The 13,954-nt window shown below is 45.4% G+C and overlaps 1 protein-coding gene across 3 annotated transcripts in view; it reads left to right on the top strand.

Moving 5' to 3' along the window:
• LOC143656374 (MAP/microtubule affinity-regulating kinase 3-like) overlaps positions 1–13,623 on the top strand; it is a 61,569-nt gene extending 47,946 nt beyond the window's left edge. For all 3 annotated transcript variants that reach the window (XM_077128457.1, XM_077128456.1, XM_077128458.1), the window contains exons 4-5: positions 10,695–10,743; positions 13,483–13,623. In XM_077128457.1, coding sequence (XP_076984572.1) covers positions 10,695–10,743; positions 13,483–13,571 — 138 coding nt within the window. In that variant the 3' untranslated portion in view covers positions 13,572–13,623. The remainder of the gene's footprint in view (positions 1–10,694; positions 10,744–13,482) is intronic.
• The last annotated feature ends 331 nt before the right edge of the window (positions 13,624–13,954 follow it).

The following is a 13,954-nucleotide window of genomic DNA, read 5'->3' as shown; positions in this document are numbered from 1 at the left end:
CACCTCTGTGTTTTATTTATTTGAAAGTCCATATAAGATTTATTTTCAGAGAAGGCTTTTTAATCTGAAAATCTCTGAGAACACTAATATAAATATAGGGGAACGTAATGAGAGCTTTTTTTTTTATTACCAGATATTTTTCATTACTAAGGATATATAGATTACATCAGGTTTACGATGCATGGTATTATTTTGGTATGTAAAATAATAATAGCAACCATTATTTTGGGTACTTGCTGTGTGCCTGATGGTGAGCATTATCTGTCTCATTTATTTCTTAAAACAACTCCTTGAGAGAGGGATTCTTAATGGCCTTGATCATATAGATACTAAGTATGAAACTCACTTACCAGAGACAGACCTCCCTGTGGATGACAGGATATCATTAACCAGGAATACAAATAAAAGTGTACCATCGCAACTTGAAAGATAGTAGGAAAGAAATGAATAGATAACTATGATGGAAAACAAAGGAGACCTACTTAGGTAAGGTTTTCAGAGAATCTGAGGCTTAAGGGATGGAAAAGAGAAAAAACCCTAAGAAAGGAAAGAGCTCTGTACGTTAGGTAGGTGAGTAGAGTGGCTAGAGCTGAGGTTGGAAGAGTGAGCTGAGGCTGGATGAGGCAGAACTGCCAGGCCTTTCATTCTAAGCACAGGAGTCCAAGTTATATTGTTATTTCATCCAACTTGGAGCTTTTCTAATTTAGCAATTGGGGAAATAATTTGGAAGATTCAAATACAGCTACTCGACTGTAATAGTTGATCATCAGATAACCATATTCTTAAGCTCTGAGCTTAAATTGTTTTTCACATCTTGCCTGGGTCTGTCTCCCCATGCTCTCAATTGTTAGGTGCTGATTCAATTCTAGATTAGACCCAGAAGGCAAGGACAAGTACAGTGAGAACCTGTGATTTCTCACCAGCTTCTCACCTTCCAGGGCTCTCCCTAGACCTTGTTTCCCTAGGTGTTGAGAGGCCTAGTTCTGTCGAGATTTACCGCAGAAAGATAGCAGGACCTTGGAAAATCTTTTCATCTCCCAGGACCCTGGTTTCCTTTGTTCACAAATGAGTTAAATATGATGGCTTCTAAAAAATTTTGTGATTTTTCGGAAGTCTTCTCATATTAGCCCAGTCCCTAATGATCTGACCATCTTCTGAATACATGGCACTTGTTTATACCACGTGGTTTGTTGTTTTTCCTTATTTTGGGGAGTGATTGAGCAGTTCTGCTGGATTTGACTTGGCAGTTTACCTTCAGTTCTCACCCAAATGTTCAGGAGTGTGCCTGCATTCTCCTGGTCGGTACACGAGTTTGGTCTCAAGTTGAGACCACAGAGCCTCTCTTTCTACATGTGGCCTTCCATCCTTAAAGAGGCTAGACCAATTCTTCAAACAGTGGCAACATCATTCCAAGAGAAGAGGCAGTGATGCCCAACTATTTTATCCACCCAGTGCTTCCCATTTGCTAATGTTCCATTGGCCAGAGCAAGTCACATGGCTGAGGCTAACGTCATCGCGAAGGGGGTACTCACTGTGTTAGTTAGATTCAGTTGTCAACTTGGCCAGGTGAGCATACCTAGTCTTGTTGCTGCGGACATAAGCCAATGGTACATGAACCTCATCTGTTGCCAATTACATCTGCTGTGGAGAGCCGCCTCCCGGGTCGGGCCTAGTGGACACGCCGCAGCCTGCCCTAGAGTTCCCCCCGCCCATCGAGTGAGCCAGGATGGCGCCCGCATCCTGTTTCCGCCTTATACGTATACCCGACGTTCGGGCCAAGATGGCACCCGATCGTCACTTCCGCCCATGATGTACACGCCCACCTCTCCTATCCACCTATCCCAGCCTTGTACGTGTAGCTCAGCCATTGGTAATCACCACACTATATCTAGGACCCCGGGCGGGAAGTCGGGGAGACAGCCCGCAGAGAGCCGTGCTTGACGGCCGCATAGAGGTTGTCCCCCGCAGGGAGTCTCCCCCCTGCGTGAGAAATGTAACAAGGTGTGTAAGCTTAGCTCCAGTAAAACTTGGCACTTACAACAAACCTGGAGGAGTGTGTCCGAGTCTTTTTCTTCAGCGTCTTCCCCGCCGGCCGGGGACCAGAGACCAAGAGAAGAAGCTCCGGACAAGTGGTGGCCCGTACGGGGAACATCCTCGCGCCTCTCCTGATTCCTCTCAACCTTCGCGCCTGATCACCGCGAAGAGGTAAGTGTCTTTGCTTTACTTGAGGGTTAAGGCCCGTGGGTACTCAGGCCACCCCGGGGGAGAGCTCGGTAGACGTCACCGAGCACGCTTGAAGCTAGTGCCGACTGCAAGCATGGGGCAGTCTGAAAGTTCCCGGTCTGCCTCGTTTACGGACGGTTCTTGCAGAGGCAGGCCGTCGGAGCCAGGCGCCTCATCAGACAGCTCGGACTCAGCATCAGAGGACGGTGAGGGCGTGGGGACAAATGAAAACCCGTTAATTGAGCTAGAAACCTGCCCACGACCTTCCGCCCCGCCCGCACCCGCGAGCGTGACGCGGGGGCCTTTGGGGGGAGGCCCTGGTGTTTCCGCCTTAGACCCCCGATACGGGCTCCCCCTAGTGGCCGACTCGGGTAACTGTCATGAGTCTTTTTCACCCCCTCCAGAAGGTAACCCTGAATTTCCGGAGCGCTGGCAGGAGGAGGGACCACTTTGCCTACCTCCGCCGCCCGCGTATACAGCCCCACAGGGCCGCTCGTTAGCTCTTGGTAGGGGGAGATTCTTTTGGAGATGGAACCCTTTTAATGCGATAAGTGCTAATCAGCCAACAGGCATGTTTCCAGTCCTTATTAATCCTCCCGGTAATAACCAGTATGAGGCCTATGACTATAAAGTGTTAAAAGAATTAAGACAAGCTGTTCATCAGTATGGCCCGAATGCACCATTCACTCTAAATATGGTTGAGAACCTCTCGGCACTAAACCACACGCCCGCAGACATTTATCAGCTCGCTCGTGCTTGCTTGCCTCCAGGTCGGTACATCGACTGGAAAGCGTGGTTTGAGGAATTAGCAGAAGAACAAGCGGCAAAGAATGCCGCAGGGAGGCGGGGTGGGTGGAATGCCGACATGCTACTAGGAAAAGGCACCCACGCCCACAATCAGACGGGGTATCCACAAGAAGTCTATGCTCAAGTCTTCCGCTGCTTTGTGGGAGCATGGAAAAAGCTGACCGGGGAAGGGGAAGCTCAGGCCTCGCTTACCAGCATTCACCAAGGACCCACCGAACCATTTGTAGACTTTGTGGCAAAAATGCAGACCGCAGCAGAAAGAATCTTTTCTGACCCAGGGGTAGCAGAAACAGTTATCAAACAGATGATATTCGAACAGTGCAATAAAGAATGTAAGTTATTCTTGCACAAAATCGAGGGAAGTCCCTGACAGATTGGGTTCGCCTCTGTAGAGATGCTGGTAGCCCTTTAACTAATGCAGGTCTTGCTGCCATGCTAGCTAGCTCTCTACATGTGGACACAGGAGACTCGGGGGGTCCTGTGGTAAGGCCTAAAACCTGTTTTGGATGTGGCAAACCAGGTCACTTTAAGAGGGAATGTCCCGGTAGAGCCCCTAATCAGCGGCAAAATGAACCCCGAGTCCAAAGCAAACTCTGTGGCCGCTGTAGAAAGGGACCCCATCGTGCGGAAGATTGTAGATCAGCCTTCAGCGCAGAAGGGGAGCGTCTCTCTGGAAGACCAGAACAGCCCTCAAAAAACGGGCGGAGGGGGCCCCCCAATACGGAGGGCCCCCGCCCTGCTCCTCTCCGCTCCGTGCGTCCCCGGGTCCGCAGGATTGGACCTCTGTGCCACCTCCCGACTCGTATTAACCCCCTCCATGGGTGTTCAGCTAGTGAAAACTTCCTTTAAAGGGCCCTTACCCCAAGGGGCTGTTGGGTTAATATTAGGGAGAGCGTCCACGGCCCTAAAAGGACTAACAGTTATACCAGGCGTGGTAGACTCAGACTTCACCGGCTCCCCCAAATCATGGTTCAGTCACAGCAAGGCACTTAGTCATTGCAGAGGGCGATAAATTGGCACAACTCCTGCTCCTGCCTAGTTTACATGCTGCCTTTCCAAGCAGACCCGACCTAAGGGGAGACAGAGGATTTGGATCGTCTGGGGAAATCTTTGAAGGTTTACATATGTCCCTAGAGAACCGACCCATGTTGACACTCAAGGTGCAAGGCAGGCCCTTCCTGGGCCTGCTGGACACCGGAGCTGACCGATCTATTATACGGCAGCAAGACTGGCCCGCCTCTTGGTCGCTATGCAAAGCGGAAGAAATCCTCACAGGGATCGGGCAGTGCTCTGCTCCCATGATAAGTGCCTCCGCCCTTCACTGGGCAGATGACAAAGGACATCACGGCTCTTTTCAGCCTTTCGTGCTGGCTTTACCCGTTTCCCTATGGGGAAGAGACGTACTGACACAAATGGATCTTACCCTAACAACTAATTATTCCAAAACAGCCAAGGACCTTCTAAAAGGTATGGGATACGTCCCCGGAAAAGGATTGGGGGCCTCCCTGCAAGGACGCCCAGCGCCTGTACAGACCATACCCAATCCAGGCAGGCAGGGCCTGGGTTTTTCGCGGGGGCCACTGAGGGAAGATTCCCACCCACCCCAATAAAAATAACTTGGAAAACATTGACCCCTATTTGGGTGCCTCAGTGGCCCTTGCCGCAGGAAAAGCTCAATGCGCTACACGCGCTTATATCAGAACAGCTAAAAGAAGGTCATATCATTCCGTCCTCATCCCCTTGGAATACACCTGTATTTGTCATAAAGAAAAAATCAGGGAAATGGAGACTATTACATGATTTAAGAGCCATTAATAACTGTATGGAACCCCTAGGACCTGTTCAAACGGGGTTACCCTTGCTCTCCGCCTTACCGGGGCATTGGCCTGTCTTTATACTAGACCTTAAAGACTGTTTTTTCTCAATCCCACTTCACCCTGAAGACACCCCAAAGTTCGCCTTTACCATACCTTCCCTTAACCAGGAAGGGCCTAGTCAACGATTTGAATGGACAGTCCTGCCCCAGGGCATGACCAATAGCCCTACTATGTGTCAACTGTACGTTGCCGCACGGTTAACTGATACCCGGCGACGTTTCCCTCGAGTGAAAATCGTTCACTACATGGACGATCTTTTACTAACTTCTGCAGACTTACCCCTCCTTCAGGCAGCGCTGTCACATCTAGTGCTGACGCTCAGAAATACCGATCTCATGATTGCTCCTGAAAAAATTCAAATGGCTGATAATGCCACCTTCCTGGGAGCGAAGCTTTCGCCCACTCAAGTCTCCCCCCAAAAGGTGTCTCTTAGAACAGACACTCTTAAGACCCTAAATGACCTGCAAAAACTAATGGGGGATATCAATTGGGTTCGCCCATACTTAAAACTACCCAATGCCACACTGGCACCTTTATATGATTTGTTGAAAGGAGACCTAGATATAACCTCTCCCCGGCTTCTCACTCCGAAGCACGGCGAGCACTAGCTAAAGTAGAGGAGGCACTCAGCACCGCTGTCATAAAAAGAATAAACCCCCATGAACCTTTTGAAGCCTGCCTGCTGCCCACAGAACTGCAGCCTACGGCAGTGCTGTGGCAACAAGGACCACTACTCTGGGTCCACCCCGGAATCTCCCCCAGAAAAAGTTTAGAACATTATCCCACAGCGGTTGCAGAATTGGCCTCAGAAGCCCTCAAAAGAGCAGTGCAACACTTTGGCCAACACCCTAAAAACCTCAGAGTGCCATACTCTTCCCGGCAACTCGAAACGCTTACTGGGTGCATAGACCAATGGGCTATTCTCAGGTGTATTTTTGCAGGAAATATTGACAACCAATACCCGAAAGACCCCCTCTTGCAATTTATTACCCAACATCCAATAATTTTTCCTAAAATAACTTCACCTAAGCCACTAGTGAATGCCCTCACCGTATACACGGATGGTTCCAGCTCCGGTTCAGGAGCATACTGTGTAGAAGGGAGTACTCCCAAGACAGTATTTTTTCAACCACAAAGACCTCAGTGGGTAGAATTACAAGTCATTATCACTGTCCTGAAAGAAATCACCGATCCTCTAAATATTGTATCAGACTCCCTTTACGTAGTGAATTCTGTAAATATTTTAGAAACGGTGGGCGTTATAAAGCATTCTTCCTCAGTAAGACATTCTTCCTCAAACTTCAGGAAACCATATATTCCCGGCAATGCCCCTTCTTCATAACCCATATAAGAGCTCACTCAGGCCTGCCAGGTCCCATGGCGCAGGGAAATCGCCTAGTAGATAAGGCCACTCGGCAACCACATATTTTCCCAGTGCTAACACCATATCAGCAAGCACAGGGATTCCATACTAAATTTCATGTCAATGCAAGCACCTTGGCCAGACGGTTTCAAATACCGCGCGCAGCTGCCCGAGATATAGTTAGAGCCTGCAATAATTGTTCCGAGCAAAAGGCAGCCCCTTCACTGGGCATCAACCCCAAAGGTCTCATCCCAGGTGACATTTGGCAAATGGATGTCACTCACCATGCGGAATTTGGCAAAGTGAGATATTTACATGTATCTATAGATACATACTCCCAAATACTATTCGCCACGGCTGAGACCGGAGAAAAAGTTCACCAGGTTATTTCGCACTGCCTTGCCGCTTGGGCAGCATGGGGCAAGCCAAAATTGTTAAAAACAGACAATGGACCAGCTTACACCAGTCAAACCTTTCAAAGGTTCTGTGATACTATGGAGGTGCAATTAAAGCATGGCATCCCTTATAATCCTCAAGGACAGGGAATCATCGAAAGAGCACATAGGTCTCTTAAAGACCTGCTCAAAAAACAAAAAGGGGGAATAAGCCATGGCCTATCCCCGAAGGCTCAACTGTCAGTGGCTTTATTTACATATAATTTTCTAAATGAAAACCCACTAGGGGTGACACCTGCCCTTCAACACACCACCTCAAGCCCACCGCATAGAGGTCTAGTCCGGTGGAAAGATATTCTGTCAGGACAATGGAAAGGCCCTGACCCGGTACTTAGTTGGGCCAGAGGCTCTGTTTGTGTTTTTCCCCAGGAACCAGGACGTCAACCTGTGTGGGTTCCGGAAAGACTGGTGAGAACCGTGACGTCGCCCGAGGACGCCAAGGAACTGTTGCCCAGAAAATTGATAAGCCTCCAACCAGAGCCACCGGATCCGGTCTCCAACTCTGCTGATGATGGCGGCGACCGAAAAGATGACAACAACAGTGCAAGTGACCCTCCGACCGAGTAGAAGAGAGACTAACTTTAACCCCACTTTTCCCACTACGAGCTACTGTGGGACCAAGTCACCTCATGGTTCTCTTGGCCCAGGTTGACCACTTGGATTCTTTTAGCAGTGGGACTCTTAGTAACTCTGCTCATTGTTAAATGTTTGTTAGAACGCTTGTTCCAGACGCAGCAACAGCTACGCGTCACCACTATGTTGGCTATGTCACTCGCCCCTGATGCTCTGGCACCGACCGTCCCGCTACCCAGTCCTTCCCCTCACTGTATGGCCCGTCCCGGCCACTCAGGGGGGGCGCTCGAAAACAGGATCTGCTGCAAAGCCCATGGCCGTGTCCCGGGTGTAAAAGGCGGCACCAGAAGTCATAATTTTTGTCTAAAGGATGATCTCTACGGCGGAGTCACGGTCCTGGCCAGACTAGACTCCGGCCATTGCACAGAGACACCTAATGACGCTCTCGGCTCTGGTTGCCGCTCTCCTGCCCCCCTACATAACCCAGTTGCGAGGCGAAGCACTGCAGGGAGAGTCACGTGGTTTCCAGCTCACGGGCTCTCCGGTCTCTATATGAGGTGAGCATTCTGGTCGGTGCCAGAGGTTCAGCCGCAAGATGGCTGGAGCCTAGTCCAGACTCCCCAAAGCACCAAATCATGTAGTGGGCCTCTCAGGCTCATGGGAGCACACTCATCAATGGAGACACTGGGTCAAAATGAATAAAAAAGGGGGAGATGTGGAGAGCCGCCTCCCGGGTCGGGCCTAGTGGACACGCCGCAGCCTGCCCTAGAGTTCCCCCCGCCCATCGAGTGAGCCAGATGGCGCCCGCATCCTGTTTCCGCCTTATACGTATACCCGACGTTCGGGCCAAGATGGCACCCGATCGTCACTTCCGCCCATGATGTACACGCCCACCTCTCCTATCCACCTATCCCAGCCTTGTACGTGTAGCTCAGCCATTGGTAATCACCACACTATATCTAGGACCCCGGGCGGGAAGTCGGGGAGACAGCCCGCAGAGAGCCGTGCTTGACGGCCGCATAGAGGTTGTCCCCCGCAGGGAGTCTCCCCCCTGCGTGAGAAATGTAACAAGGTGTGTAAGCTTAGCTCCAGTAAAACTTGGCACTTACGACAAACCTGGAGGAGTGTGTCCGAGTCTTTTTCTTCAGCGTCTTCCCCCGCCGGCCGGGGACCAGAGACCAAGAGAAGAAGCTCCGGACAATCTGCAGTCAGCTAGGAGGCGTGTCTGCTGCAATGAGTGACCTTTGACTTAATCGGCTGGTGCTTAAATGAGAGATTGCAACGTAGCACAGCCTAAGCAGCTCGGCATTCCTCATCTCAGCACTTGCAGCTCAGCCCAGGCCTTTCTAGATGCAGAAAGAAGTCACCCCGGGAAAAGCTGTTGGAACTCAGGGGCCTGGAGAGAAGACCAGCAGAGACCATCCTGTGCCTTCCACAGAAGAAAGAACCTCAGTGGAAAGTTAGCTGCCCATCCTCTGAAGAACCAACAAAATAAATCCCTTTTTATTAAAAGCCAGTCCGTCTCTGGTGTGTTCCGTTCCGACAGCTAGCAAACTAGAACAGATTTGGTACCGGAGAGTGGGGTGCTGCTGCGGTTTGCAAATACCAGATATGTTGGAACGTTTTTTGGATGGCTAAGGGGGAGATTTTGGAGGAACTGTGAAGAGATTGATGGGGAAGTCTTGTAGTGCATGAAGGGACTGTTGGTGTAAATGAAACCACTGGCAATCTTGAAAAAGGGCACGAAAGGGAGAGATTGGATTTGCAGAGTGAGAACCATGGAAGTTCAGTCTGAAGCCAAGAAACCTCGGCCAGGAGAGTAAACCCACCTGTATGCGTGGAGAGGGTGAGTCTACCCTGAAGGGCGAGGATGAGTCTCCCCTCTCATTGCACTGGAAGAGTTGTACAGCCTCATACCTTGGAAAAGGTGTAGCACGCTCCTTGGGGGACTGGGAGAGCCTGGCTGCCACCATGTGGAGGGGTTGAGCGTGTGCCCCAGAAATGGCAGAGAGCCCAGGGGTGGCCCTGATGCCTGGAGAGAGTGGAGCCCAGAGGTGGTCTCCTCGATGTTCCCCGAGGTTGATTTGGTAAGAGGCGGGCCACTGCATAGGCCCTTGGAAGGGGTGGGACTGCCACTTTCTAAAGCCGAATGATAAATGACTTTCAGAGTTTGAGATCCCACGGCGCTTGCCCTGCAGGTTTTACATCTGTGTTTCTTCCCATTTCTCCCTATGGAAATGACAATCTGTATAATGTGAATATCCTCCTTTGCTTATTGGCACCGGTCTTGTTTTGAGATTCACAGGTCCACAGCAAGAGAATTTTTTACATCTGTGTAAGGTGATGCTTGAAGTTTCCAAGTTGACAAGGGGTGGACATGTGTTAGTTAGATTCAGTTGTCAACTTGGCCAGGTGAGCATACCTAATCTTGTTGCTGCGGACATAAGCCAATGAACGGTAAGTGAACCTCATCTGTTGCCAATTACATCTGCAGTCAGCTAGGAGGCGTGTCTGCTGCAATCAGTGACGTTTGACTTAATTGGCTGGTGCTTCAATGAGAGATTGCAAGGTAGCACTGCTAAGCAGCTTGGCATTCCTCATCTCAGCACTTGCAGCTCAGCCCAGGCCTTTGGAGATGCAAAAATGAAAGTCACCCTGGGAAAAGCTGTTGGAACCCAGGGGCCTGGAGAGAAGACCAACAGAGACCATCCTGTGCCTTCCACGTAAGAAAGAACCTCAGTGGAAAGTTAGCTGCCTTTCCTCTGAAGAACCAACAAAATAAATCCCCTTTTATTAAAAGCCAATCCATCTCTGGTGTGTTGCATTCCGGCAGCTAGCAAACTAGAACAGTCACCAAAAGCATGAACATGTGAGGTGTGATTCATTCAGAGCATTAATGTAACCACCCACCCCAACTTTGGTGCTAAGTTACCTGCCTTCTCCAATAAGGGATTTCTTGAGGGTGGTTTTCTTCAAAATCTTTTCATATAATTTCTTAAATCATCAGTCTAATGTGCTCATGATGTAGTTTATTGGGATCATGTAAGTTTTGATTAACTAAGTTAGAATCCTTAGGTAGAAGGTTTAGTGAATCAAAGTTTAATCACAAATTATTTTGCCTAAATCTGATCTTGTTTTCAAAGTAGCAAAGTAAAATTCACACACACACACCCGTCATGGGACCTTTGCTGTTACTTATAAAATAAAATTGAAGAGTTTGGTAATAGATTATAAAGCGATCTCAGACTTAACCAAGACTTTCCTATTAGTCTTCGATATGGAATGCTAAACATTTGCAGTGCATTTTTTATCCAAGAGAAAATTTAATTTTATATTGCAACAGTAGAATGTAACATTTAATAACTGTCTTGGGATTGTGTGTGTGTTTTTTTTTAGCTCTTCAGAGAAGTAAGAATAATGAAGATTTTAAACCATCCAAACACAGGTACTTTCTGCTTTCTTATATATTTTTGGGTCAAAATGCATTCTTTGAAAGTATGTCATAAAGCTAAACGTATATTCCAGGAATGATAGAAGGAGATTCCTTACCTCCCCCCAGCCCAGGTACATGTTTACTATTTTTAAAATATACATACAAGTTATTGACCATTTGCATTCTTTTTTTTTTAATGACTTAAGATAAGATATAAAAGCTAAGGAATTAAGTACTTGAATTTATAATTTTAATGCAGTGGAAACATCTGTAACCAGATTATAATTTAGCTAAAAACTAACTTTTTAATAGATCTAAAATTATCATAGTTTAGTTATGGTATAACCTGTTTTGATGTAGTTTTGTACCTAAGAAAATACTTATACATTGAATCATATTTTACGACACCTGGGATGCATGCTATTTAATGGAATTTTGGTATGAATTGTTTTAAAAAGCTGAGTTGTTTTGCACGTCCTCTGCGCGCAGCTCTATACTAGGTATAATGTGGGGTAGTTTTAAAGAGAAGGAAGGGCGGGTTCCTGCCCTCATAACTGTAGAAACAAGATGAAGATATACAAATTACTTAATACTGACCTCCACTCTTTTTTTTTTATTAATTAAAAAAAGAATTAACAAAACAATTAGAAATCATTCCAATCTACATGTACAATCAGTAATTCTTAATAACATCACATAGTTGCATATTCATCATTTCTTAGTACATTTGCATCGATTTAGAAAAAGAAATAAAAAGACAACAGAATAAGAATTAAAACAATAATAGAAAGAAAAAAACAAAAAAAACAAAAACAAAAAACCTATACCTCACATGCAGCTTGACCTCCACTCTTTATACGTCCAAATGGAAACTTTTGATCTCATGTAGATCTTAATAGAGCTCTTTTAAAATAAAAATGCTTTTATACAATGATAATCTCTATAATCTAAAAGCATTATTTCAAGGTGAAATAGCTGTTATTAAGAGAGCCAAGTGTGTAGGGTTACTATCAGAGTCACTTGTGGGAAGTGGTGGGGACATGCCTGCTGTTGAAGACATAGCAAGAATCCCTGAGGCATAAGAATAGAAGCTAATGTTGATTCTGCAACCACAGGAGGGGAAAACTTTTATATGGGCCCTCCTGTTTTGATTGTATACTTATACAAAAGGCTTATTTCCTCAAATCCAAGTCATTCTATCCTTGTAAAAAGCATTATTTTATGTATAGCAAGGAAAAAATGCTAACAATTAGTTATAGAGAGCCATCATTTTGACATCAGGAAGATTAGTTAAAATGTGGAAAAGTATACCACTTTGAATCAGTGAAATATGCTATGTTTAAAGAATAGAAAAATCACAAGAAATATACCCTTCTTCAAGGGAAAGAAAACTTTCTTTCTTAGTGGCAAGAAAGCTCCTTTCTTTGCTTTTCATTTTAGCCCTTTGGAGTTAGCCAGCCAACGCTGGATTTCAGATTCCAACTTTTTACCCAAAGCTTTATTACCTACCTAGAACTAACTTACAAATATTTATTTTATCTTTTAATTACTTAAGTTGTGCCCTGATTCCTTCCACAGATCTCTTCTTCCTTAAGGACCGATCTTTGATAATAGATTTAAATTTTAAAAAAAATTCCTATTGCATTAAAGTAGATTTTCCAGACAAGGCAGTATTTGCATTGAATTTTAGAGGGGTTTTTTTTGTTGTTGTTGATTGTTGACCTGCAGGTTTACCTTAATTTTCTTTAAATGCTTTTTCTTGACAATCTGTATGTATGAGAGCTGAAGGAAATGTCTGACCATTTCATTCATCAATTCAGCATTGACTGATTAGCTAGTAAGTGTTAGGTGCTTTGTTTGGTCTAATTCTATGTTCAAGTACCATCAAATAGCCTGCAATATAAAAGATTAGCATTTGCTCCAATTTTTATCTTTGGTTAATCTAACTTTTAAAATGTATTATTCTCAAAATTAAGTAGATATGCAAAATGATGATTTGATAGCTACAAAAATTTACTTCAGTTTCATTTAACAATGCATGTATTTTTAATTGATATGTGATGATTTTATTAATTAGCAGTAATAGAAATATTTCTATGTGTAACAAGGAATGGTGGTAGCAAAATCACATCTAAAACTATTGAAAATTAATTACTTAATAAAAACTTTTTTCAATTCATTTGCAAATCAATCTTTTCTACTTCTTTCCACCTTGACTTCAGAATAATCAGAGAGGAACTTGTTGTCCAAGCATTGGGATGTTTCCCAAGCAACAAAATGTCTCACGTGGATCTAGATTCTTAAAGCTCTAATGAAAAGTTTGCATTGCAGGAACAGGGTAAATCTGAGCCACTCTTACAGGTTGAATGAAGACAGTTTTTCCTGAGGTCTTGTCATCTTGCAGAGGATGAGCTGCTGGAAGGAAAGTTAGCCAGTGCAGACCCAGTGAAGAATGGTGATAGAGGAAAATGAAAGTCGATATGTTTTGCTGGACTGCTGAGTGTATAGTGAAGTTTTGCTGTTTGAGCACCCAGAGAATGATCTTTATTCTTATGGAATTCTATGCTTTATGAAATCTTTTCTGTTATAATATATGATGAAATTTCTTAAAAGCAGTTTTGTAGAGGACTGACTGTTAAATTCTTTGAGAGAGGTTAAAAAAATGCTTTTCATTGTTACAGTTTATATATGCATAGTGTGTACATACAGCCCTTTATTTCTTTTTCTCTTCATGTCTCTTCCCTCCCCCAGTGAAGTTATTTGAAGTCATTGAAACGGAAAAAACACTCTACCTAATCATGGAATATGCAAGTGGAGGTAAGAACATTTTTATATACTAGGGTTTTCCCCCCTCCTTTTCCCTTCTCCTTTTTCCCTTTTAAGGGAGTATGCATCCACACTTGCTGATATGGAGAATTGTTAAGGTTTCATTTAGCATCCAAAATCATAATACACTAGCCTGCGAGTCAGTTAGAAAAGACCCTTAGCAATTCTGTGGGTTGGCACGGAGTGCTTCATTAGTAGCATTATTAACGGATAATATCCAAGGCCTTGGATTTTTTAAGTGTATTAATGCATTAGCCAGCTGGATTCTTTTCTTTATCAGATTTTAATGTCATTGGTATCCATCTTTCTCAGGACCAAAAATGAGGTTACAGTGCCTATGATTACATTTTCCTCTAAGATTAGGGACTACAGATGTTTGCATAGAAGTTTATGTAAA

Source organism: Tamandua tetradactyla, chromosome 14 (assembly GCF_023851605.1).
Source record: "Tamandua tetradactyla isolate mTamTet1 chromosome 14, mTamTet1.pri, whole genome shotgun sequence".
Classification (NCBI taxonomy): Eukaryota; Metazoa; Chordata; class Mammalia; order Pilosa; family Myrmecophagidae; genus Tamandua; species Tamandua tetradactyla.
The sequence above is the reverse complement of the archived record's forward strand: the minus strand, read 5'-3'. Positions and strand labels throughout refer to the sequence as shown.